The following is a 26691-nucleotide window of genomic DNA, read 5'->3' as shown; positions in this document are numbered from 1 at the left end:
CCACCTCCCCCCCCGCCCATCTGCGCCACACTGGCCGCTTACCTTGGCGCCTGTCTTCAGTCGCGTCTTCGCCGCCAGAGAGGAAACGGCGGGTTCTGCACGCACACACCAGGTAAAGCGTCCATTTTCAGCTGTTTCCTCGCTTTATTTCTCCCTGACTGACCTTTCACCTTTCACTGTGCGTGCGCGCGGATGTGCGTCGAGCTCAAATGTATCGAGCAGAAGCGCAGCATCAGGCTTTTTTATCCGCATTTGTCACAATGACCTGACAAATCAACTAAGATGTAAATAAACCTCCAAATAAAATTTGCAATGTCATTTTAATTTGACTTTTTTTTTTTACCTCACACACTTTAGTGTTGTTTCAACGCTTTTGATTGCCGTCACGCAAAGTTCATAATAAGATGGATAACGTGGAAATATTCACATTTGAGTTGCGTGGGGATGGGGGAAGGGCGGGGGCGCGGGCCCCCTTTCGGGTCGCTTGTCTGTTTTTTTTAACTTCCTAAAACAAACAACAATGAGAAACTACTCGTCCGACTTCTCAGCATCTCGGACGTCGACGGGTTTGTCGGGATACGCCGTCGTCTTCCACGGTTACGCCGACTCGCGACTGCGGCAAGGTCGCAATTGAATACGCGACATCCAACTTTAGAGATTTAGATCTGAATTTAGAGGGCTCGTCTGGATTGGATTCAGCAACACGAGGTCCTTCACAAAACAGGTAATAGACAACATCGGAACTTGGAAAGATCATCGGAGTTTTCAGGCAACGTCGTAATTAGGAGACAACGTCGCGATTTAGAAACATCGTCTAAAGCGAGAGACTGTACTTTAGGGAGAACATCCGAAATTAGAGACTACGTCGGGATTTGGAGAGACCATCGGAGTTTCGGGAAAGAATGGCACAACTTAGAGAGAAGGTACGATTTCGAGAGATTTCAGACATTGACGCGACTTGGAGCAAACGTCAGAATTCAGGGACATCGGAATCAGTTTGCAGACATCACGCACATTGCGATTTAGCGAGAAGGTCGGACTTTCGAGACGTCGTCGTCATGTCCAGACGACGGCGCAGTTGGGAGAAGGTTTGATTTGTCGCAATTCAGAGGGAACGTTGTGATTTCAAGACAAAAGGGCAAAAGATGAAAGAGAAGCAGTGGGAGTGGAAGCGACGCCAAGGAACGAAGCGCAACAAGAGGTCTCGGTACGCTGCCCGAGACTTGCCGGCTCCACCCGGCGCACACACAAATACCCAATTGATTTCGGATTGTTGCAGAGCGCGGCGCAAAACACGTGGAAAGGGTTTTCTTTTTATGAAGAACATTTGAGACGTTTTATTCCCGTCCTCAAAGGACATTTGTGTGACGGGGGCGTGTGCGCGCGTGGCGGACCCCCCGCCGTCGAACTGGCGCCGCTCGTACGAAGCGACACGACATTCCTCTTCCGCGCGTCGGCCGAGGCTGAGGCAGGACGATCGCGTGACCATCGCGTCACGGACTCCAGCCAACGGCGGCAGAGAGGCTTCGCCGACGGTAGCGGCCGATGCTCGTTGATTTAGCCTCCGCGCTGGCACGCTGGCGTTCACGCTGAGGTCGCAGTTCGAATTCAGTCGTGGATTCGAATCCGGTCCAATGTTGTCAAGTCCGGTCTTCCTGTCCAAAATCAAATCAGTTCAGTTCAGCGCAATCAACTCCGATCAGTCCAGTCCAGTCCATCCAGACCAGTCTAGTCTCGTCTCGTCTCGTCAAGTTCCGTCTCATCCGATTCGCTCCAGTCTAGGTTCGTCTCTTCGGTCCATTTCCATCGAGTTCAGTTCGATGTAGTTCACACCGGTCCGGTCCGGTGCAGTGCGGTCGGCCTCAACGTCATTGCGAGTGTAAACAGGAAGTGGAGTAAACCGTGCGGACTGCGCTAACATGAACGTCGTGTCACGTAAACACCAGCGGAGGATCTTCACGCGTGTCCGACTTTGGTGACTTGGAAAGTCACACCACTAAAGGCCCGGGCGCCGCTTCCCGATCGGCCGCCGCACCGAGCCGTCTTTGTACCGCCAAAGAAGCCACCGCAGAAGAAGCGCACGCACGTCGGCGACTCTTTGTGACAGAGGCGGAAGTCGTTTGCAGACCAACGGCCGATGTCCACTTTTTCACCGCGCCTTCTTGTGACATCGAGACCTCGCTGTGCGACGTCCTCCTTCGTTCACACGGTGAAACTCCCATTTTAAAATAATCCTTAGCGTCTACTGTCACTTTCTCACTGTCAAGAAATGGGAGCCTATCATACGACGTCACTTTGGAGACTCGCTGGCGTCGTTCTCCCAAGAAGAGGCCAAGCGTGCTCGCTCCCAGTTGAGGTTTCGTGTGAAACCGACACCCACAAATTGAGAAAGAATTCAACGTTGGCTATTTAAACACCAAAACGCTCGACCAAACCACGGCATTTTGTCGAACAAAAGTCCATTCGCTTAACGCTAACATATAATGTGAAACGCCACAGATGGGCTAACAGAAATGAGCAGCGGTGTTAATGTAATTCTAAACTTCACCAGGAAGTTGCAAACCTTCAATCATTTTCGTTTTTTTGCGGAATCGGGCTGCGATGTCACACAGCGTTCGCTAATCCGCAACACGTGTGGCCTTACGCGCACACATAAAGCACATTCGCATGCACGCGCTCACATACAGCACACGCATAAGTACGCGTGCATACGTGCGCACGTGTACGTCAACATATATACGTGTACACGCACACGCGTACATTTAAGTACACGCATGAACGCGCGTAAGTACACGTTCACATCCCTATGTACACGCACGTACATTCACGCACACGCACGCACGCACGCGCACGCACACACGTTGACTTTGAGCGCGAGTTTACGTTTGAGGCGGCGCGTGTTCCTGAAGAAATCTCAAAGTAAACTTGAACACGCAAAGAAAGAAGAAAAGAAACCAAATAAGGAGAAGCGAGATTCGGTCCGCGTGCGTGTCAGCCTGGAAGAACACGCAATCGTCTCGGCGTGTAACACTGAAATGGAGACGGCCGTCTTGTGTCGCCCCTTGTAGACGTCGTTAGTGTCGTATTGTGTGTGACGTGAGTGTGTTTCGACGGTTTCGTGTGAGCGCAAGAGTGTAGTTGTCACACAAAAGCAGACGCCTCGCACGAACGAGCACGAACGTCGACCCTCGCATGAGGACACACACGCACAGGCTCACGCACACGCCCGGCTTGCGAAGTTTACCCTCCACACGGATGGACGTGAGGGGTGCGCGCGCGTCCGCCTAACCGCGCACGCGCACGCACACCCCTCGCACGCATTGTTCTTCACGTAGCACTGAAGACGACTCGCGTGTGTGTTTGCGCCGACGTCAGCGCGCGTGGCAGACAGGAGACAGGAGGCGATTATTGTTTTCTACTTTTTTTTCGACTGGCCTAAAAACACCCAGTACGGTGCAAAAAGTATTGCAAATAAATACAAAAAGTGGACCTCGCTGGCGAACGTATTTGATCATATTTTTGACGAAAATCGACTAAAAAAAAAAAAAAAAAAAAAAAACATTGACTAAAATCACTCTTTTGTATCAACAGTGATTTTCGACTGACTAACATTAGCTAGCGACTCCTCGGCTAACTTTTGGGCGCAAATCTCTTTTTGGTTCATCTGCGAACATTTGGTGAATGTGGAACGGAAGAGCGTTCGCCGTTTCCACGGGAACGATCTGCCGTCTCGCCGGCGTGGCCGCCGAGCTTAATTTAGAGGCCGATCGCAATTGGCATCCGGGTGCGCCTCGTCGTTCCGCTCTTCGCCGGCAGCCACGCCGCCTACAGGACAAAAGAAAAAACACAGGAAGTTAAAGCGTTGGCCGGTAGCAACGAACGAGCGAAATGTTGGTTTTTAACGTCACGTCACGGAACCTTTTTCTTTCTCCGCAGCGATCGAAATCGGCGAGCGGCGACGATGATCCGTGCGATTCCCGCGCTGACGTTTGCGTTGGTGTGGCTGGCCGCGGCCGACGGCTTCCGATCCCGTCGTCCCGAGCTGGAAGTTTCCAGAATCGTCCACGTGACGGGTGAGCCGGCTCCGCGCCGACTTCGCCGACGTCCACGTCTTCCTCTGCCGGCGTGCCGATCGAAGCGCGACGCGGGGCTCATCTTATCGCTCAACGAAGCTGCGGTTCGACGTTGCGAGATTTTGAAACGCTTAAGAAAACACACGCGACACGACTCGCGCTGTCATTGAAAAATTGATGGTTGCGTCATGTTGGCGTTCAGACAAGTGAGCGTAATTCGAACGGAGCTCTGTGTCGTAAGAATAATAAGGCGATTGCAAAACGATACGGCAAATAGTGCAACAACTGCAACATCGCTGACCAGATATCGTAATGCAAAATAGCGAGTCCCATGCACAGTCACTCAAATTAACCAGGATTTATACTGGTTCCATATGCAAACAAATAGCACACTGGAGAAAAGCAAACACTAAAACGGACTAAATAGTTATACATGTAAATATGTCGCGTAGTTCAAACTACGGATTCTTTCATTTGCCATCCAAGGGACGCATCAAACTCAATAAAGTCCTCAATGGGGATCAAATAAATGCGAGAAATAATCACTCAATAAAAGAAACTCAGCAACAAAAAGTGACACAGTAACTCAAACAAAGTTTTTTTTACTGTATTTAATATGATTTATAAATAAGAATTGGCAAAAGATCAGGGCCCACCGCAATGAGATGAAGGTTTCGAAGCGGGCGTGTGTTTAGCCTTAAAGCGGGATTGCCGAAGTCACGACTGAGGGGTCGCGACCTCCCCGTCGTACGTAGCCGCGCGTCGCAAACGGTACTGCGCCCGGGTGGCTGAGGCACGCACAATGTCCATTGAATTGAAGTTTAAAAAGAAAAAAAAAAAACATTTGACAGTTTATGACAATATTTTTACAATATTGTAAAGTGCGAGTTTTTTGGTATTGAAAACATTTGCAATGGTAGTTGTGGACTAATAATGTTGCCGCCGTGAGAGGTTTGTGTCCAATTTGCGTATCCTCGGCCGGCAGAAGACGCTCCCGCGCTGTCGGTGACGTCGCGGCCGTCCCGCGTGCTGTCGCGGCGCGGCGCCAACGCCACCTTGCCGTGCGCCATCCGCAGGGACCGATCGCTGGCGCCCGACGCGAAGATGAGGATCAAGTGGACCAAGCTGACCTCCGACTTCCCGACAGAGGTTCCGTTCCGTTGTTGCCGAACGTTGCCTTTCTGTGACTCCTCCGGTCTCTCTGCGACAAGCTACCTCGGAGTGTCGTCAGCAGGTTGCAACAGAGAGACCGGAGGAGTCACAGAAAGGTCGCTAGATCGTCCGTGTGTCGTCAGGTGACCGGGAGGCCGTGTCTGACCGCAGGTGGACGTTTTCGCCGCCGTCGATTACCGCGAGAGAAGCTACGGAAGTTTCCACGGCCGCGTGCGCCTGCGAGGCTCCTCCCCCTCGGACGCCTCGCTGGTCATCGACGACGTCACCCTGGACGATTACGGCAGGTACAAATGCGAGGTCATCGACGGCCTGGAGGACGCCACGGCCCTCGTGTCGCTCGACCTGGAAGGTGAGCCGTTAACTTACGCTAACGTCGGCAATGTCCACCAAATGTCCAAAGTGGCTTCAGGGGCAAAGTTCTCATCCAAATCGGGAGAGCGCGCGTTATATTTTCCGAGCCCGTTTCAGGCGTGGTGTTCCCGTACTTTCCCCGCCCGGGTCGCTACAAGCTCAACTTCCGAGACGCCGAGCGGGCCTGCCGGGAGCAGGACGGCGCGCTGGCGTCCCCGGAGCAGTTGCGGCGGGCCTGGCGAGGAGGCCTGAACTGGTGCAACGCCGGCTGGCTGAGCGACGGCTCCGTGCAGTACCCCGTTACCTCCCCCAGGGAGCCCTGCGGCGGCAGGAACGCGGCGGCGGGCTTGCGCAGCTACGGACTGGGCGACAAAGACAAGGACCTCTACGACGTCTTCTGCTTCACGTCGCACTTCAAAGGTGAGCGACCGCTGGACAACGCGTGGGCAAAGTCATTCAAAATAAACGGACCGAGCCTCCTGGCCAGCAGGGGGCCACACGGTACAAAGTGGGTCAAAATGAATTTTCAAGGAGAGATTTTAATGCAATGGTAGGCCAGAACAGGCGACGTTATGGGACACGAGGAACAACATTGTCACATTGTGGGACAACCTCAGCCAAATGGGACACAATGAGGGACAATAGGAAAAAGACAAAAAAGGACTTCGGGGGCACATGCGGACAAACTCAGCACTTTCAGATGCTCTTTTGAATGAAAATGGGATTTATGAATGAAATCTATATGGAAACAATTGAAAAAGGCACACATACGTGACACATACGGTACCGTTTCAGGACAAAGCAGTGCATAGTTCCGCCCGTCGGTGCCGCAGTCAAGCTTTTGCTGTGCCCGCTCCAGGTGACTTCTACTTCCTGCCGCACGCGTCCAAGCTGACGTTCGCCGAGGCGGCGGCGGCGTGCGTGCGCGACGGCGCCCGCGTGGCCAAAGTGGGCCAAATGTACGCCGCCTGGAAGCTGGCCGGCTACGACCGCTGCGACGCCGGCTGGCTGGACGACGCCAGCGTCCGCTACCCCGTCGCCAGGCCCCGCCCCCGGTGCAGCCCCGACGGCCCGGCCGTCAGGTCCAACGGCTTCCCCGACCAGAAGCGCAAGTCGTACGGCGTCTACTGCTTCAGGGAGAGACGCTGAGCGCACTCGCACAAAAACCACAACACGGAGCCGCAAACACGCACGAGCATGAAAACACACAAATACTACACGGACAAATATACACGTCAAAGCATGCCCAAAAATCCAAAACACACAGACGCACACCCCCAAAAAACCCACACAGTCAGACGAGACAAAAACACACACCCACAAAACAGACACGCGCGCGCGCACACATTGAAACTGCGAGGCCTCGTCGACAAAAAGCGAGCAAGGTCGTCGAGGTCATTTCATGAAGAGGACGCTTGGAGGTGGGGTCGCGGGGTCGCGCCTGTGGGCTCGCGACGGGGCTTCACGGCGACGCTGGTTCTGGACTCCTACTTTTGGGCACTTCTCTTGTTTCACTCCAAGGATCCATTCTTTCTTTTTTGTTGTTGTTTTCGTCACGGAAGGTGCTGTGGCATCATCGTGTCGAGATTGTATCAGAACATTTTTTTAAAAATTTAAACCTATAGAATGTAGAATTTTTTTTTTGTGTTTGAAAGAAATAATTGTGCTTGTCACGAAGCGTCCAATCAATGAGAAGAAATGTCAAAGGTCAGGCTTTCTTATGAATAATGAATGAAGACACAACTGGGACTCGAGTCTGTCCACTCTGGAATTTTGTCTTCCACTAAGCTAAGATCAATTAAGTTAAGTTAAAATAAGATCAGCGGCGCTCACAAAGACGAAGGCACAAAGGTCACCGAAGACGGTAATTGGACAGCTGCCGTCATTTCTCGTGTATAATGCGCACCCCCAAAGTTGACCTCCAAATGTGGAGGTCAACTTTCAAAATCTTTTCATTTTTACAATGCACGATTTTGCTTCGACCCCTATGATCAAAATATGAAGTATGATCTGTATTCAGTTTTCACTGGTGGCACTTCTTTGTAAGGGGGGGCTTGTAACGCTTTGCCCTCTGGTCGCTTTGTCGTCTGACGGTGAGCGTGTCTCAAATATTACCACCACGACTACGATCACCACCATAGTCCTACTAAAGTGCGGTGCCTGAAAGAATGACTCAATTAAATGTTCCAACTGTGCATAATGTTACGGTGGCCGAAGCTTTCTTTTTTACAGTTCAGTTGCATTTAACTTTTAAGTTCAAGAAGTTTAATGTTGAAAGACTGGTTGTTTTCAAACATTTATCTTGTGAGCAATACATTTTCATTGATGAAGTTGTTTTTTCAACTCGTCCTGTATTGGAGGCCATTTTTCATTTTCAAAGTTTCACTTTTAGGAATACAAGCTTTGCCGTGTTTCCGATGAACACTCGGGCCCGGTACACTACCGCATTTTAGTGACGGTCGTGATGGTGCAACTCGGAGAGCCAAGTCGTTTTTTTAGGTGGTACTATTTCGTAAAAAGTGGGGAAAATACCGATCGAAGCGGTCAAACGCAAACATTTCAAATCCGTTTCACACGTTTATGAAGAATCGCCGTCAAACAAAAACATTTGAAAATGACTTTTCCGACGTCACAATACAATAAGTTAAACTCTTGTGGCTTCGGATACTTTACAGTCAAAAACAACAACTTTTAAAATTCAATTGTACAAAAAAACTAAATCTACACAAAAAGTCGAGCAGAGAAAAAGCGAACAGTCGCCGTCTCCGCGGCGATGTGACGGTGCGTCCCGAGCGGTCGCCCAAAAAGCAAACGGACGGATGACATCCCAGAATATCCTCTCAAAGCAGGCGTGTGTGAAAAACAATCCCCCCCAAAAAAGTCACATGACTGTTTGCCCTCAAGGTCCAATCACGTGTCGAGGGACGGACGTCTCAGCGACCGCTCGCCGGCGCCAGGAAGGACGTCGGTTGGCGTTTGTCCCTCTGGAAGCGACCTGGCGATCGGTCACCCGGTGGACGCGTCGTCGGTCCGCCGCGTGCGATAGGTCGCCGCTGAGAGGAAGTACAACACGGCGTGACTTCCGTTGCTACGGCAACGGTGTTACAGCGGTGCCTTGACTCGCTCGGTTGAATTGTTTGGTTTTTTTTTTTGCCTCGTGTAGCAAAATTGGGAGTCGGGAAGCTGCCTTACTGCTGTTGTGCCTTTCGGCTCGTCCCACCGTACGCTATTAATATCCATCATCCACTCATGCGCCGGAAAGCAGAGGAATGAAGATGAGCCCGAGTAAGGCAGGATATACGTGCACGAATGAGAGAAGCGGTGGCGGGGGAAGAGATGGCGAGGGTGGACGACTTGAAATGCTCGGGGTCGACCGTCCGGAGCGACGGGGAGTGTGGTCAGGACGTGAAGGAACGGGTCCGAGCGGGTCGGAACGGGTGGAGGAAGGCGTCGGGTGCGTTACGTGACAGAAGAGTCTCTGCTCGTTTCGAAGACGGCGGCGAGGCCAGCCGCGGTGGACGGATCAGAGACAGCGGCGCCGAAGAGACGACAGGAAGCGGAGCGCACGAAGAGGTCGACGTTCGCTCTCGGAGTGACCGGGTCGGATCAAATGAGAAACGAGCTCATCGGAGGGACGGCCGAGGTTCCGTGTTTTGGAAAGAGCGGACGTGGACGGTTAGGAAACGTCCTGAGGCGAGAGAGCGAGAGAGCGAGAGAGCGAGAGGAAGGCCAAAGAGAAGCTTGATGGATGTCGTGAGGGAAGACGTGAGGGCGGTCGGTGTCGGAGAGGAGGACGCAGGAGATGGAAAAGGAGGACGCGCTGCGGGCGACCGCTGACGGGACAAGCCCGAAGGAAAAGAAGATTTTCATCAATAAAAACATCAAAAATGAGTTGATATAAGAGTAAATTAAGTTAAGCTCGGTCATGGAACAAACTCACCAGTCAGGGTACCACCGTATTTTGAGTTAGCATTTTCAAATGATACATTTTTGATCAAAATAAGCTGTTAAAAGCAATCGAATGCAAGTCAATCCTTGGTCATCGTAAGTAAGTACTCACGCCTCAAGCAGGTGACTTTGGGGGCGTCCCATCGGCCGTCGGGGCGGCAGCGTACGGTGGGGGCGTGTCTCTGGACGAAGCCCGCCTCGCAGCGGTAGCGCGTCACGGCGTTCGCTCGGTAGCGGGTCCGCGGGGCGCCGGACACGCGGGCGCCCCGCACGGCGGGCGGCGGCCCGCACGACACTGGGGGAGATTGGAGATGGTCGCCACGGAAACGCGGAGACGGTGTTTTTGGTTGAGTTTTTTTCCTACCTGAGCCCTTCTTGCAGGTGAAGGCGAGGCGGTAGTTGCACGGGACGTCGTTCCACTGGCCGCCGTCGTGCCAGATGAGGACCACGCAGTCCTCGCCCGACTCGAAGAAACTGTCGGGCTGGTTGGGGCGCCAGTGCTCAAATTGCTGCGCGCGCACACACATTTACACGTCGTCATCGGCATCGTCGTCGTGGCCCCCGGCGGGGACGGACAGCGCTCCCTAGTATGTCGCCGACTGTCACGTAATCAGGTCTTCGCTTTTTGGACCCCCGCCATTGGCAAATCAAGTCCAGTCTTTATTTGGATAGCGCCTCACAAGGCAAATGACAAAAGGCACAAAACAGATGGCTCGCACCCACCCGCGGTCTCACCCGGGAGTAAAAAACTGCCGCCGCAACTGAAGAAGAAGATTCAATACGTAACGCGCAGCTGTTGAGTGGCCTAAGGAGCAGAATCGACGCCCGTTATAATTGCCATTAACTACACCGTGGACCCCCGTGTACTCGTACATCCTATTCGTGGATTTTATTTTCTATTTACAAACAACAATTGAACGAACGGTCGCTTGTTTGGACGATGGGTTGGCGACCAGTTCGGGGCGTACCCCGCCCGTCACCCAAAGATAGCTGGGATGGGCTCCGGCACGCCCGCGACCCGGGTGTGGAGGAGCGGAAATGAATTTCTATATCGTGGCTTTTCTCACCAATGGCGGGGCGGGGTGGGGGGGTCCGGAAGGTGGCCCCCGCCACGGAGGGCGACTCACTCTGACTCGCTATCTCACGTTATTATCTTTCCTGAAATGAAAATGTCGGGCGGCTCTCGAAGCGGATTGCTCGTTTGCTGCGATGTGACTTGCTGCGGTACGCCGAGCGAACATAGGGCGGCGCCAACGAGGCATTCGAAACTCACCACGGGATTGCCGTCGGTCCAGCGGAAGTCCCTCTCGAACATCCTGTCGTTGAGGCCGATCCACTGGTAGTCGCCGGCCAGACCTGCGCACACCGCGCCAGTTCAAGTCTTGAGCTACACTCCGACGGAGCGGCGAACGCGCGTCCCGATGTTTTTGCGACTCACGGTTGACGAAGATTTGCTCTTCCGGCGACAGGACGCTGGCCAAGTGAGCGCCGTAGAGGCGACACTCGCGCTCGGCGGCGTCCCAAGTGCGGCGCCGGCGGAAGGCCTTGTAGCAGTGAGACTGGAACTTGAGCCAGCCGGAGCCGCACGACGCCGTGTCTGCGGGGGCGGGGCCGGAAGTGAGCAGGAAGTCCGCGGAAACGCGCGAGCGCTCTCGACGCCTCCCTAGCGACCGCATCCTCATCAGCGGCCGTTTTGCGTTCACATCCGCTTGAATCGGGGCATCGGCACCGGTAAGGACTTCTCATGCCCGCAGCCGTCACATTTAACGCCTTTCCTCCAATAAATGTGACCGCAAAAATAATAGCACTATATTTGGGATAAAATATACATCGTATTTGTTATTCATATCCATTTTTATTGGGAGGAAGGCACTAAAATACTGTAATGTTGTGTCGCTATTGATTTCGGAAGATTTTTATCGGGAGAGTGGCGCTAAAATAATGTGTACTGTATGAGAGCAAGAAAAGTAGATTTGATTGATGTACATGCTTTTATTGGGAGGAAGGCACTCAAATAATATGCATCAAAGGAAGAAAATGTACATGTTTTTATCGAGAGGGAGGCACTTAAATATTGTGCCTGCGAGAATATCAAGTGGAGCTGACGTACATACTTTGATTAGGAGGAAGACTTTGGAAGAAGCGGATGTACACGTTTTGACCGCAAGGCTGTTTTGTAGCAACACGATTAATTGATCTTTTTCAATAGAAAAGTGGAGGACTGTCCTCGCATACACACACGCGCGCGCACACACACAGATCTCGTTTCCAATAGCATTCTATCAGAATGAATACGTCGGGCATGTTAAATCTTGAAGTTATTGTAATTCATGTGTTAAAGATGAAGCTGCTGACGTTCCAGTTCAGCCTTCTTGCAGTCGGGGGCTTTGGGCGGAGTTCACGGGGAGGGAAACGGGAGTCCCGGGAGGACGGCGGTGCTGCCGAGTCACGCTACAAAAACGGAGGCGGCGACCGTCTTCCGGGGACCACGCCCGAGCGCAGCTGAGGCGCAAACGACACCGGGACCCCGAGACCCAAAGGATGCACCATTTTATTTCTGCGGAACGGACCCCCGGCTATTTCTCAAACAGCATTTCTCAATCGGAATGTAGAAGATGAATTGGCTGGTGTATTTAAATGTGTTTGTATTGTTTTAGAAGTGTGTTTATAGACCTTAAAAAATACTATTAATAATGCGCATCTTCACTTATCGTGGACGGGGTCTGGAACGTAACGGGTGGGGACCGTGTCGGCAATTATCCCAAATTTCCAGGGAGGACGTCAACTACCTGTAGTTCTTCGTTATTTACAGCAGGGTTGTTCCCTGTGAATAGTGCGGGATTCGTGTATTGCAATTCATTAAATACTAAAATATTAGTAAAATAAACACATAGGCGCACACACACACACACACATATATACACACACATATATATATATATATATATATATATATATATATATATATATATATAACAAAACACGCATCAACTCGATTAACATTCACATTATTACAACAATTGATGGAATTAGGGGACTAACTGACTTAAAACAGCATTTTAACAACTATACAATGGCGCAAGGCACGCTGGGAAATCTGACAGCGGGCCGCCATGTTTTTCCAATGATGTCATTGTTGAGGTCATCGTGGGAGTTTGCTGTCAGAGGATGTCCCAGCGCGCCTACCGCTGTTGTATAGTTGTTAAAATAATCAGTTAGTCCCCTACTCCCATAAATTGTTGTAATAATGTTCATGTTAATCGAGCGTATGTGTGTTTATTCCCCCTATGTAGGTTTTGTTGTGTCTTAACTATTTTTCCTTATTATCTTGCACCAGGAGTGAACGTGTTATCTGGGCACATGACCTCTCTAGCTTTCAGTATGTTGTGCAAACCTGCTAACGTGCGAGATGGAAAATACATCCATAAAGCTGCAGTGTTAATACTAAACAGTAGGATGCGCCATAGTAAATACATTACTTAAGAACAAATCAACCTTAGGTCACTGATGGTGTCGTGGTCCACTCGCCTGACTTTGGCGCGGGCACCGTGTGAATGTGAGTGCGAATGGTTGTCCGTGTCTATATGTGCCCTGCGACTGACTGGCGACCGATTCAGGGTGTAGTCCGCCTTTTGCCCGAAGTCAGCTGGGATAGGCTCCAGCGCTCCGCAACCCTGAACAGGATAAGCGGTGTTGAAAATGGATGGATGGAGGTAAACCTTAGCATTGATAATAACACTGCAGTGTCAAAACTATACACGAGGGTGCATCACAGGCTCAATACTTACACGCAGTAAAGGAGTGGGTGAAAGATAACATTTGAAATGTCAACCTCAATATGACATCAACTTATAAATCAACAGATTTCAAACTAATTGATGGCTTTTCTAAACCACATATCTAGTCTTATACCTCATTTCACTGTGAAGCAATTTCCTACATTTGACTATACCCATGTATGATGCGTACTATTGACTTTTGAAGAGGTTTGGGGGAATAAAATGTGCATTATACAAGAGAAATTATGGTAATCTAAAAAAATCGATAGACAGCCCTAATGCATTTATACGCACACACACATACACATATATATATATATATATACCGTATATACATACAGTGCCATGAAAAAGTATTGGCCCCCTTCTCAAATTCTTACATTTGTGCATAGTTTTCCCAGTTTGTTTAAGATCATCAAACATTTCAATATCAGACAAATATAACCCAAGTAAACTTAAAATTCTACTTAAAGTGGTGATTTCATTTATTAAGGGGGAAAAAAAATGACTCAAAGTTACACACGCACGCACACACACACACACACACACACACACACATATATATATATATATATATATATATATATATATATATATATATATATATATATATATATATATATATATATATATATATACACGTACACAGACACACACACACACACACACACACACGTATACATGTTTTGTTTATTATTTATTTTAGTAATTTGGCTAATTAGCTAGAACTACAATAATCATACTATAATACAAAATTACAATTACTTATTGTATTATAAAAATAAACATGATCACACATTTTGTAGTTTTGTTTTGTAAAATTGATCCATAAATGAGCTGGTCTGTCTGTCCCTTGAGCGCAAGTTGGCCCACCCCTGTTCTTGTTTGTGAAGTTCTTCGTTCAACTCGCTGTTGAGCTAATGCTAACGCTGACCTTGTTCACACAGCTCCCCGGCGTAGCTGGGCAGGCACAGGCAGGAGAAGCCGCTGGCGGCGTCCAGGCAGGTGGCGCCATTGAGACACGGGTTGGAATCGCACTCGTCCACGTCTGCCGCACAAAAAGCGCATTATCATCAATATGATTATTATTATTGCTATCCCCGTAGCCTTTCTCCTACTCTGGGGGCACGCGCGTCATCCCTGCACCTGACGACGAGGCTCACCTGTTTGACAGCGCCCCCCGGTGTATCCTGGTGCACATGCGCACACCTTCTCTGAGCCCCTCTGGTAGCAGGAGCCGCCATTTTGACACACATCCACGGAGCACGGCGGTATATCTGCGCTCATGTGACATCATCACGACATGACATAATCCCAACGTGACATCAACACAACGTGACATCGTCACAACATGACATCATCATTCGTACCGATGCCGCCTTTGGCACTGGTGGCTTAGCTTTAACGTGTTAGCTTGCCTTAAAATAATGTGCGTATGTGGGGAAGAAAAGTGGACATGACAAACATGCTTTCATTGCGAGGGAGGCACTAAAATCGAGTTGTGCATCTGGAGATTTGCAACCTTTACTGCAGACGTGCGTTTCCCTGACGTACCCGTGACATTGATGAAGCCGACGTCCAGCGGGTCAGGCTGCTCTACGGTCTCCTCGGGCCCGGGGGGCCGCCGCTCCGCCGGCCGGGGGGCCATCTCGCGGTCGTAGGCAAGGAAGTCCTCCCGCGGGGTCGGCACGTCGGCCCGGGCGGGGGTCGGCGCCCGCCGGGGGACGACACGGGCGTCGACGTCTCGCGAGGGCCGAGCGGTAGCGGAAACCTTTTGTTGGCCCGTAAACGGCCAGGTCGTCGTCTCTTGGTGAAGGTTGGCGGGGTGCGGCCGAGGGTTAAATGGAGGCTGTTTGGCGCCGACCGTGACGGCAGCTAGGGGGCGGGCGGATGGTTCTTCCGCCACGTGGTCTCCAGGGTCCGGGGGTGTTGGTAACATTTCTTCAGGAATGGGACCGCCCCGCTCTCCTGAAGCCTCCCAGTCTCCTGCCACCTGCTCCGCACCGGACCCCACCTCTTTGTCGCCGCCCACAGGTGCGGACGGCGCCTCCTCCATCTCGCCGTCGTCTTCGCCGGAAGTAGACCCCTCTACGTCCTCCGCGTGGACCCCGGTCTCACGCTTCGCAGTTTCCGGGGCGGACGAGGGACCCTCGGGGCCTCCGAGTTCCGCCTCGTCGCCGGCGAGGGCGTCGTCCGTGCTGGCCTCCGAGGGCGAGGCGGTGGGGGTGGCGCTCCTTATCGGCGACGCTGTATTCGGGAAATAAGAAAGGTGGTCTAGATGGCGGGTGTCGGTCACGGGATCCGCGGGGGGCTCCTCCGCTGGGACTTCCAGGGCGACGTAGTCAAACGGCGTCACGCTCGCCTCTTCCTCGGCCACCCGAACGGGGGCGGCGGTCTCAAACTGATCCCCTCGCGCCTCCTCGGGCGGCCCTGCGTCTAACGTCACCTGATGGGATGAGACGCAGGTGACTCGTTTTATATTTTCTAGGGTCGATGTGACGCCATCTCTTGGTATTTATAAGTAATTATAACGAGTTTATGGGGGCTTCAATCCCTCACGGATTTTTGAAATTCGCAGCAGGGCTTGTCCCTAGTGTATTCTGTATTTAAGTCAGCCTTGCCGATTAATTAATTTGACCAACTAATTCGAATTTGTTTGTCAGGACAACTTTTTAGCTTAAAGCAGTCATGTGCACTGCTTACACTAATAACATGGCTGCGAACGAAGAGGAGCTAGTCAGTGTTGACAATTTCCAACCTCTCTAGCGACTACTTTCTTTCTTATCTACTTTTCTTTTGTTTTTTTAATAAATCCAGCTCGCAAAAAAAGTCAACGTGAGCAAAATACATCTCACATTGGTTTGAGTCGGACAAGAAAGGAAGAAGATGCACAAGAATTCTGTCATTGTCATTTGCAACAAATGGAACTTTTTAGATGTCATTGTCCAAACGTAGAAGGGGCATTCCTACTTTGTGTCTCCCGCTGACAAAGCTGACGGTCGGCAGAGGCTCGTCGGCGGCATCGGCGTCTCCGTCGCCGTGGACGAGCTCGGCGATCGACTGCGAGAGGTCGGAGATTTGCGGCAAGCCGACGGCGCCGTCCGCAGGCGAATTGAGGAGCTGCAGGATGCGATCGACTGAAAGGAAAGCAGAAAACAGGGCAACCCAGTGGTCAAGGGTGCTCACTGGACACCGGAGGCCATAGTTGAGTTTGCTGCCGAGACCGCAGGGCTGGGCGATATGGACTGAAAATTACATTTTTTTTTTTTTACAAAAATCGGATTTGAACCTATTTTTTTCCCCTGCTAGAAAAGCCAATGATAAAAACTTTAGTTAAATCAATCACTCAGTCCTAGTTGTTTGCAAGGTGTAAATTATACATAAAAACATCAAAGACTCCAATGGTTCCACAGGGTTCTCTTCTTAGTCCTGGTCACTTTAGCTACAACAACATTTGATTATAGTCAACCACTGTAAAATACAACTAAAGTAGTTAAACTAAAGTCAACCAAAAAATAAACAAATAAAGTTGGATTCGTCGATATAATCAATTAGAGGGCCAGCCCTACCTGATTGATTTTGGTCCTGCAGGTTGACTACGATGAAGTGGAACGGCGGCTTGGCCGCGGATCCGCCCTCGCCGGGCAGAGCCAACAATCGGTTGACGTTAAAGCTGACGGGCGGAGCTTCCTCTTTGAAGCCCGACGCCGTTTTATGCGCGACGCTCCAGTCGGGCAAAAGCGGCGCCAGCGACGACGCGCTAGGAGCGCCGTCGCCGCTGCCCGACCCCCCTCGAGCGGCAGGGAGGCGCGACGACGTGGCAGGAAAGAGCGACTCCAGGCGTGTGGGCCCGCGCTCCGTGATGACATCGTCGTCGTGCGACTCCGAATGAGTGAGCGGTCTTGTTCGGAGCTGAGATGTCACTGGGTGGGATGTCGGTGAATCGCGCTGGGCACTTGTGCCCCTGGGTTCTGGTGCGACCCGGACGCTGGTGGGACTTGTCGCTCCTGGGAGCTTGGCTGCAGGAAAGGAAGAAAGAAACAGAACTTACAGAAGACAGTGCTCCCGCACAAATCTGCAATTCCATTTATTTGCATTTTACTTTTAACCAATACTTATTTGCTGACAAAAATTGGTTTTTTGATTGTTTTGTCTCATGTTCCAAATAAACATTCAATCACAAAAGACAAATTGGAGAAAGGTGCTTCGAAGCTGTGAAGTTGGCCAGAACCAGAGGCAGGCCCTCCAATGAACTCAATCGACGTCAAATGGAGTGTTTATGTTCCCGCTGCGTTAGCTCACGTTCACCTTAACGCCGATAGCGAAGGATAACAAAGATGGCCTCCAGGGGGCTGAAGGAATCACGTCATCACGAGTCCCGCGAGAGTTTGTGGTGACTATCGTTGGCCTGTACGCGCGACTCTCATATGGAATTGACGGGAAAAAGAAAGGATTAGCTTTGCTATCTGAGTAACGCTAACGTCACAACGCCGCCGCTCGCCGTCGGCCATAAAAGGACAACCATTTATTCCATATCCACGATATCCAGCTTAACATCCGTGTACTAGTACTCTTTGCTGTCACTCGTAAGAAAATTCGGCACAGAAGTACGACGACTGTGTCGAACTAGCAACGTTGTTTTTTTTTTTCACTTACTGTATGACATTTTTGTACACTATTTGTCAACTTGTCCACAGCTTTGCCTCGCTAGTAAGGTGTACTTGTCGTACTAGTGTAGTAGTAAGATGTGTACTAGTGCAAGTAAGGAGTGTACTCGTACATGGATCTAAAGCTGGATGCAAACGATATGGAATAAATGCTCAAACAGCTTTCCACAGACACAAAAAAAAAAAAGTGACGTCACCTAAAATGCAGTAAAAACACATAAATGCCGGAGAAATCTTTTAAGGATTACGCTTGGTTTGGAACAAACAAATTTGTAATATCCTAATAGCAACTCATGTTGGTTTTCATCAATAAAACTAAGAAAAAATGCGTATACAATGAGACAGCGGCTCGCTGGCCAACTGTACAGATAAAAGCCTACAAGGATCCGACGTAAATAAGAAAAATGTTCCACTCTCGTTCATATCGTGCTCATTTCGTGACGTTAACAAGAAGTTAGCGCGTTGTCATCATGTTCGCGTGTCACGCTGCCATGATGTTTTGATTATGTTATGGTTAGTTGAGTTGAATAAAGTTAAGTCGAGTTCATATAAAACGAGCTGAGTTGAATCAAGTCAAATCATGTCAAATTCAGTTGATTGTAGTTCATATGAGATGCTACGGTTATGCTGCATTTCAAGTTAGTTAAGTGCGAGGTAAGCTAAACGGAATCAGATTTTAAGGTACGGTCAATTAAGTTGAGTTAAGTAAAACTGAGTTAAATTCAGTTGAGGGAAGTTAAATTTAGTAGACTTAAGGGTCAAAGGTGACTGTCATGTGATCCTTGTGACAGTTTTTTTGCGGCGGTACCACAAAGAGATCCAGTTCTGCTCTTCAGCTGACCGAGGGCGTGGTGTTCCGACCCGCCAGGGAACGACGTCACGCTTTTGGCGTTAAACGGAGCCGGCCGGTCTGCCCTGGTGCCGGAACCGGAAGGACGACCGGTCGGCCGGCTCACCGCTTCTGAATGTGAGCGACTGTTTGCAATTCTGCACGCGACGTCACAACTTTCGTAGCTCGCCGGTGACGGAACGCCGCTTCTGTTCCGTGCTGCGTGTTCGGGTCCGGTCCGGTCCGGTCCGGCCGGGACCCATTTCCCCTGCGAAACGCACAAGCACGCTAACCTTTCTTCTCTCTGCTTGTTCTTCTCACTTTCAACGCACACATGCACACACTATACTGCCTGTACACACACGGTTGTCGTGTTGTCTTGTCGTTACACAAATGTGTCGCACACGGCTGCTCGCTATGACCCATGACAGCCAAAACCACAATTTGACACACAAAGCCGCGACCTTTGTCGCACAGAATTACAAATTGTATTGCAGAGCTACGCCTTTTTTTTTTTTTTTTTTTTTTAATCCCGGCGCTACAACGTTTGAGGCACAAAGCACAAAATTGTGACTTGTTGCGCAGAACGTTCCCAAAAATTGAAATGTTGACCTTTGAAGCAGTACGCTCCGTGCCTGTCACCCGGGTCCGGGTACCCCGTCTGGTCGTCGTACTTGTAGAGCGTGCGGACCCCCAGCCGGCCGCCCCCGCACTGCGGTCGGGGGACGTTGACGGGGTAGCGGAGGCTGCCGTCCGAGAGCCAGCCGTAGTCGCATCGGTGCAACCCCGCCCCCCAGGCGGCAAACAGCCGCCCGGGCGACGCCAGCGCCGCGTCGCGCTTCGCGCACTCGGCCGCCGCCTCCCGCAGCGTTAGCTTGCCGCTGACGGACGGCGGGTAGAAGACCTCCCCTGAACGTAACGCGAACACAAAGAACACCAAAGATCACTCACAAGTATCAAACGTTACATTTACATAAACAAATTTGATTCTCGATTTACAAATCAAATTAGCAATAGTTCCACTACGAATAGTTGTCGAAGCTACAGCACAAACTCCGACTTTTGTTGCACAAAGCTATGCATTTTATTGCAGAGCTCCGCCTTTTGATGCACAAAGCTACCACTTATGTCACACAAAGCTACGACTTCGAGGCGCAATTGATGCTCCAATTTTGGAATCACAAAGCTATGACAGAAATCCACATTTATGACTTCTGAGGCACGAAGCTACGACGCACAAAACAAAAATCGGATGCCACGCGTAGCAAAGAATTTTGTCACACAGGCTTTGGCCAGAAAGCTACGACATTTGTCGCACAAAGCTACAACTTTTGACACACAAAACTATGACTTGATGCACAGCGCGACATGTAGCCTTTATTGGAGAGAGCTATTCATTAGATCCCAAAACTGCAGGCTTTAACAAAGTTATTTCGTCAACTCGTCGAGTTCCGCAGGGCGACATTACCGTCTAGTTTGCCAACGTAGCAAAAGACGTCGTATTTCTCGGTGGCTGATCGGACGCCGTATGTTCGCACACCGGGTCGACTCTTCAGGTCACCTTCGCACCCCGGACGGGGTCGCGTGATTGGATATCTGGAAGAAAGAAATATACGATTTTATCTCGAAAACCTCCCGGATCGTACGTTTCCGTCGATCTGTCAGCTGGCCACCAGCGGCGACCTGACGGTCCGGTCGGCGAGCCAGCCCGCGTCGCAGCGGTCCAGGCCGTCGTGGAAGGCGGCCGTCAGCTGGTCCGGCGTGGCGATGGCGGCGTCCGCCGAGAGGCACGCCGCCGCCGCCGCCGGGAAGTCCAGTGAGTAGCGGCTGCCGTTGGGCCGGTAGTGGAACACCACACCTGACGGACAGACGTCACACGCCGACACACCTTAGTCCGCATGAGGGGTGTGTGCATTTTTGCGCTCGAGGCCCAAAACACATGGGCGAGGCCCTCGGGGGAAAAAAACGATTAAAAAAAAAAAAAGCAGCTCGCTCTTGCTATGAATAAAATAATCCATTCACATTCTTATTATTTCTAATTCATGTCAACATAATAGATTTGCCAATTATTTAATACAATAAAGGTAAAATTGTGTTTGACTAATATGATTTTAATTTAGATAAAATAGCTCATTTTAATAACCAAATAATAAGTCGTGCTAATCTTTAATTTGATCATTTGCAATGAATTTCATGATAATACATTTGCCAGTTACTTAATAAAGTAAAATTATTTCATTTGACTAATAAAAGGAAATCCATGCTCATTTTTAATCTTATTTATCACTACTTTAATTATATGTGGCCCTCATTTAATACATGTAAACTTATTTTTTACATTTCAACGTTTTGAATAATAATATGCTCGTTTTGTATTTCTTCATCATTTATTTTACTATTATTAATCTCATTTTAAAAAATGTAAATTTAGTTAGCAGTTCATTTTACTAAGGTGTTTTAATTGTATGTTAAATAGTTCACTTAAATATAAAATGATTGATACAAATGTTTTATTAGATTACATTATTATTTTATTTATCATTCAATTACACTTTATTACACAATCATTAGTTGTTTTCTTTTATCCTACACATTTTTATATTTTATGTTTAAATAGTTCATTTCAATAATAAAATAATAATATATATTTATAGTTAATAACATTTGACTTAACTAAGCAATTAAAGGTGAAATGTACTGCATGGATAAAATGGTTTATTTTACATTTTTGAATGATTAACAATAAATGAAATGAGCAATTATTTAAAGAGAGAAACGAATGAAAGAAGAAAGCGGCAACTTTGGATGCACACTGCTGTGAGACGTTCGAGGAAAAGAAATGCGACGCTGGAATGGACGAATAAAACAAAGATGAAACAATGCCGGATCGAATTTTTGCCCAAGGAAGACAACTTTTTACGAGCAAACGTCCAACTTTGAATGCGCAATTGAAAATAACGCTGCAGCTTTGACCACATTTCACAAATGCAACTTTTGTGGACTTTCTTTCCCAGACTCACCTTTGACGCTGAGGGTGGCGCCGGAGCGTCTGTCCTCCATCCCTCGCGTGATCTCGCATCGGTATCGCCCGGCGTCGCCGGCCCGCAGCCCGACGACGGCCAAAGCGGCGTCGCCTCGCTCGGGCAACGACACGCGGCCCTCGAAGTCCCGGCCCACCTTGACGACGCCTCCCTGAGCCACCAGGACCACCCTCTCCGCCCCGCCCTCCACGCGAGTCCACTTGACCCTGGGCCGCTCGCCCTCCGCGGGCGCAGACGGCGCCGTGGAGAATTTGCACGGGAGCAGGGCCGTGCCCGCTAGCGAGGCTTCCACGTGCCAGTCCTCCGTTTGGTGGTTCGCTGAGCGGGACGCCCCTGGGACAAGAACACGCACGAGTGGAGTGGAAGCGTTATGGAAACAAAGTGGGTCAAGGAACGTGTTTGAGTCCGTTCAAGCTCGGGGCCCTTTAAATGATGATGTCCGCTCATTCATCCAATCAAAAACTCCCGTCTCACGATCGTGATGTAGCATCACGTGTATCTGACATCCGTGCGTGAAGAAAGTAGCAGTTGTTGTTTTTGGTACAACAAAACTCATCTTTCAAAGGGTTCAGTGAAGTTCCTTTGAATATCGAGGGGGTACTTTTTCCACAATACAGTAGGACCCCGATTCCGACTCACCTATTCGCAATTTTTCTTTTGGGGGGTAACCAACACTGAAAACGCTCCGTGGAGGTTTGCCCCCACTTATTCAAGAACGTTTTGAGTTTCAAACCTTTTTTGACATTTTCTTTTCAACGCCGCCTATCAGGCGCACATTTTGGCTCTTCCCGGGGGGCCACTGCATCGGAAAATAGCACTGTATCATATTGGACTTCATAAAAGTACAGTAGTAATGACCTCATTAAAAGAAGGAAGCATTTTTATGACAAAGTTGTATTTGGTAAACTATGATGAACACCATGATATTTTTCCAAAATGTGAAATCTACAACTTTTACACGGAACCTCTTGACCGAGCCCTGCAGCCAATTGCGCAAATCTGCGAGGAATTGCCACCCACCTAAAAAGGTTTGGAATAGTCCACAGGTGCCACAAGATGGCAGCGCAGCACTGTTTTCGACTAAATGAAGCTTCTCCCCTCACTACAACATAGTTCCTGAGCCCCAAGATGCCACATGATGGCGCCAAAGCAATGTTTTTAGATGACTTTGCGAATGCCAAACCACAAATCATTGTATTTTCATAACATTAGAACTTTTTCTTCTCTAAAAAATATGAAAATTGTAAGTTGACCTGGTCCATCGGTCCGTTTATAAAAAAAAAAAAAGAAACCAAATCATGTTTCTGTCGAGATTTAGTTTTTCATCAGAACTCAATTATTGCACAGTCTTAGTCGCCATTTCTATGACGATCCAAACAAAAGTCACCTGTTTGCGGCCGGGCAGAACACGCGCACAGCAGGGGCAGCAGCAGGACGCAAGCGTGCAGAACCATCTCCGCCCGGCCTGAAAAGACACCGGTGAAAGACCACGTTGGACTTTTGACTTGCCACAAGAACGCTTGCTTCTGGACTGGCGCTTCAAAACGGGCGACTTGGCAGAACCGTCACTGCAGTCGCGGTTCGGCATTCAACCTATCCTCCGTTATACGCTCTTTACGTGCTCAGGCGGAAGCCACGTCTAATTGAAATATTGCTTTGGCGCCATCTTGTGACCAAAGAACTATGTCGGACTGAGGGGGGGGGGGGGACTTCGAAGGCCGTAGCCTTGTCTAATGTAGAAAAGTGCTTTGCCACCATTTTGTGGCATCTACAGGCAATTACAAGCCTTTTGGGTGGGCGCAGCAAGATTGCGTCAAAGCATGACTTTTGTCTAAATGAAACTCCTCGACTCGCTTTGAAATACGTGCTTCCTTGGCACGGAGATGCCACGAGACGGCGGAAAAGTACTACTTCTGTCTAAATGATACTACTAGACTCACTTCTGCGTAGTTCTGAGACACTAAGATCTCATAAGATGGCAGCAAAACACTTTGGTCAAACTGTCGCAGATGGCGGCAAAGCACTACTTTTGTTGCTTTGTCCTGAGCACAAAAACAGTGACAAGGTGAGCTTTTCAGCGAATACGCCGAATATGCGGGGGTTCCCCGTCCAATATTTCAAGTGCGTTGAAGGTGAGAACCCGAGCGGACACTTGACTCCAATTCAAGTCATTTGACAAAATATGCATGGAAATCGCGTCGTCTTTCGGCCATCTGGCGCTTTCCGTGTTTACTTGGGCCGGCAGATGTTCAACGCGGATTTGTCGGTTTTCGCGGAGGCGCCAAACGCATCTTTGGGGAGTCGCTGCATGAGGCCTGGAAAAGTTCACCAGGCCAAGAACAACACGTCAAACAAAAAACAAAAAAGATCTCCTTTCAAAATTCACATTTGTTTGGGTTCAATTCAAAAATGACATTGGAGCTCTGAAGTTGAGGAGGAGGCCCAAAGGAGCACAGCTGAGGATGCCAGCCAGTGATGCCACAAAGGGGAGAAGAAAAAAAAAAAAAAAACAGACTCACCTTCAGGAGGTCGACGAGCAGTCCGGTCCGCGATGTCGTCAGGGGCGAGCGCGCTGACAAAGTCTTCCTCTTCTCAGCGGTGCAGCGACTCCTAATGAACTTGGAGAAGACGAGTGACCCACAGGAGAAAAAGGACGCACGCACCGCCCAGCAAACAGAGAAGGGGGGAACAAGGGGGGAAAAGGAGGTTCTTTTTATTTTATTACCATGGAGACATCACAAAGTTACAAAAAAGAAAAAGAAAAAAAAAAAAACACCATACTTGTGACATCATCAGCACTCAAGAAGGAGCTGGGATCAGGTTAATATACGTTATGTACAATAACCTCCCACATATTTGTTCAAACTATCCGCTATTATTTGCTGAAAATTTTTCGGGAACACGCTAAGATGCCACAAGATGGGGCCAAAGGCCTGGAAAACAGGAACGTAGTAAAGACGTTGGCGTGCCAGAACACGGGTGACCAAACTACTCAAAATACATTTGACACAGCCCGTGAAACGTGTCAAAAAGTGTGTGTGTTTGTTGGGGGGGGGGGGGGGGGGGGGGGGCACCCACACCCGCATTCCCAATTCAAGACGACTGCAACGTCGGCTTTTCGAGACATCAGCTTAATAGCAAATTTGCCCAAGTGATTTTTCAACATTTCCAGAAGATAACAACAAACAACAAATTCAACAAAGTCCAATTTCCTCCATTCAACCTTTGCAGATGACGAAGATCACACACACACACACACACAAAGAAAAAGCAACATTTTAGCAACCCCGTTGGTATTTTTTATTGCGATTGTGACAGGCAAGTTCTTTTGCTATTAGCCTAATAATATGCAAGACGCATTTACACCTAAAAGAGTCCCAACATTTCTCGTCAGAAAGATAAACAAAAACTGCTTTCCTCCACTTTGTGCTCCTTATCAAAAATGGCAGCTTGCTACAGACGGCAAAAGGTTTCGCTTCTGCAGCGGCGGATCTATTCCAGCGGCTTTCAGGGCTGCGGACCACCCCGAAATTTGCCTTATAACCGCTGAAAGAAAGCTGTGATGTACTTGATGACAAAAATAACTACAATTTACAATTGCTTGGTAGATGACTTCGACGCGTTCAAAGGGGCCCTCGCATTCTCCAGTTTTTATGAATGCGGCCCTCGGAGGAAAAAGTTTAGACACCCCTGGCTGAAGAATTTTGTATTTTGGGGAGGAGCCAAGTTTAGCCCGGGTTGCTAACGGACGTTCTGCAGTTTTCACCGCGTTTCCGTTTTTGCTCTGGTGAACTCAAACCATCAGTACGCCGTTTATTTTCTCGGGAAATGTTGGAAGATTAGTTTCAAATGATATTCAAATGTTTTGGAAAGGGTGACCAACGTGTTGCACAACACGGTGCCCGTGGTCCCTTCTAAAAATAGCTCACTCGTGATGGGACACTGTGATTTTCTCAGAAAGGTGCTTATTTGAAAATGTAAACACTGGCAGAGGTTTATAGAAATAAATTGTATATTGATTTTTCTTCAAATGATTGTGAGATGATATGATGCGTGTCTTCAAATAATTCATTCATTCATTATTGATAACATATTACGAAAGGTCATTCGAGCAAATCTTTTTTTTTTCAGGAAGTGTGTATCAAAATGGTAGCCCTTGGCATGAATCGGTACCAAAGAAGTAGCTCTCGGTTTCAAAAAGCTTGGTGACCATTGGTTTGTTGTATATTTATGATTTTCACTGTTAAGATAAGCAATTACAGTGGTCTCACGCGTGGATTCAACTATGCGCTGATATTTTTTTGGAACTATTTTTATTTTTTTTTTCCTTCTTGTGTTACTTTTTCTTGGGAGGGGGGGGCAACACAAAACACTTAGTGGCGGTGTCCCCCCGCTTTTTCATAAATGTTTTGGGGTTTTCCCAACCCCCAACCCCCCCAATGCAGTTCTAAATGTTCACACATCTGCGGATTTTCGCTCACCGCGATCCGGCCCGGAGCTTTTCTCTCGCAAATTGCGGGCTCCACCGTATAAACATTTCGAGGGTGGCGCCAATTCAATTCTTATTTATTCTCTGTGCTTATCGGGGCAACACTGGACACACACACAAAAATGTGTGAGTGCACTGGAACAGAATTCAGACTTCTGAAGATCCACTGTACACAAAAATTCTGCTTCATCGCATTTACCAAACGGAACGACAATTCTGCTGGCTGGCCGAAGAAGTCCGGACAAGTCTGCGGCGGAGTTCTTTCCAGGGGTCCGCCCAGTCCCGGGGGTCCACAGGAGACGCAGCCCGTGACAATGTAGGAGCTGCGCACAGCTCCGAGC

The 26691-nt window shown here is 49.2% G+C and overlaps 2 protein-coding genes and 1 long non-coding RNA gene across 4 annotated transcripts; 2 read left to right on the top strand and 1 right to left on the bottom strand.

The window, feature by feature from the left end:
* Window positions 1–54: 54 nt before the first annotated feature.
* Window positions 55–7802, top strand: LOC133413475 (hyaluronan and proteoglycan link protein 1-like). The gene is made up of 6 exons (XM_061697930.1): window positions 55–112; window positions 3937–4073; window positions 5059–5222; window positions 5397–5595; window positions 5715–6017; window positions 6457–7802. The coding sequence occupies exons 2-6, from the start codon at window positions 3962–3964 to the stop codon at window positions 6744–6746; spliced, it is 1068 nt and encodes a 355-aa protein (XP_061553914.1). The 5' UTR covers window positions 55–112; window positions 3937–3961; the 3' UTR covers window positions 6747–7802.
* Window positions 7803–8161: 359 nt separating this feature from the next.
* Window positions 8162–26634, bottom strand: LOC133413518 (versican core protein-like). Its single transcript, XM_061698014.1, has 17 exons — window positions 26550–26634; window positions 24381–24471; window positions 23249–23326; window positions 21841–22194; window positions 20504–20678; window positions 20289–20416; window positions 19433–19729; window positions 16894–17343; window positions 16295–16461; window positions 14879–15770; window positions 14488–14601; window positions 14259–14372; window positions 10984–11142; window positions 10819–10901; window positions 9910–10054; window positions 9658–9840; window positions 8162–9430 (listed from the first exon to the last, which is right to left on the bottom strand). The coding sequence occupies exons 3-17, from the start codon at window positions 23313–23315 to the stop codon at window positions 9204–9206; spliced, it is 3555 nt and encodes a 1184-aa protein (XP_061553998.1). The 5' UTR covers window positions 23316–23326; window positions 24381–24471; window positions 26550–26634; the 3' UTR covers window positions 8162–9203.
* Window positions 10790–17951, top strand: LOC133413523 (uncharacterized). 2 transcript variants are annotated; one of them, XR_009769887.1, is made up of 3 exons: window positions 10790–11276; window positions 14272–14595; window positions 16317–17951. It is a non-coding gene; the product is annotated as an uncharacterized LOC133413523 (long non-coding RNA). The 2 variants fall into 2 exon arrangements; XR_009769886.1 differs by having other exon boundaries at window positions 10793–11276; window positions 14272–16528; window positions 16916–17942.
* Window positions 26635–26691: the final 57 nt, after the last annotated feature.

The sequence above is a fragment of the Phycodurus eques genome, chromosome 15, assembly GCF_024500275.1.
Source record: "Phycodurus eques isolate BA_2022a chromosome 15, UOR_Pequ_1.1, whole genome shotgun sequence".
Taxonomy (NCBI): domain Eukaryota; kingdom Metazoa; phylum Chordata; class Actinopteri; order Syngnathiformes; family Syngnathidae; genus Phycodurus; species Phycodurus eques.
The sequence above is the reverse complement of the archived record's forward strand: the minus strand, read 5'-3'. Positions and strand labels throughout refer to the sequence as shown.

What these genes read in the sequence shown, in the direction of transcription:
- LOC133413475 (XM_061697930.1), top strand. Translation starts at nt 3,962, where the DNA reads ATGATCCGTGCGATTCCCGCGCTGACGTTTGCGTTGGTGTGGCTGGCC. An exon ending in CCTCCGACTTCCCGACAGAG is followed by an intron (nt 5,223 to 5,396) that starts GTTCCGTTCCGT and finishes GTCTGACCGCAG; the next exon opens with GTGGACGTTTTCGCCGCCGT. An exon ending in CTTCACGTCGCACTTCAAAG is followed by an intron (nt 6,018 to 6,456) that starts GTGAGCGACCGC and finishes TGCCCGCTCCAG; the next exon opens with GTGACTTCTACTTCCTGCCG.
- LOC133413518 (XM_061698014.1), bottom strand. Translation starts at nt 23,315, where the DNA reads ATGGTTCTGCACGCTTGCGTCCTGCTGCTGCCCCTGCTGTGCGCGTGT. An exon ending in CTACGTTGGCAAACTAGACG is followed by an intron (nt 19,730 to 20,288) that starts GTAATGTCGCCC and finishes CGTTACGTTCAG; the next exon opens with GGGAGGTCTTCTACCCGCCG. An exon ending in CACCTGCAAGAAGGGCTCAG is followed by an intron (nt 9,841 to 9,909) that starts GTAGGAAAAAAA and finishes AATCTCCCCCAG; the next exon opens with TGTCGTGCGGGCCGCCGCCC.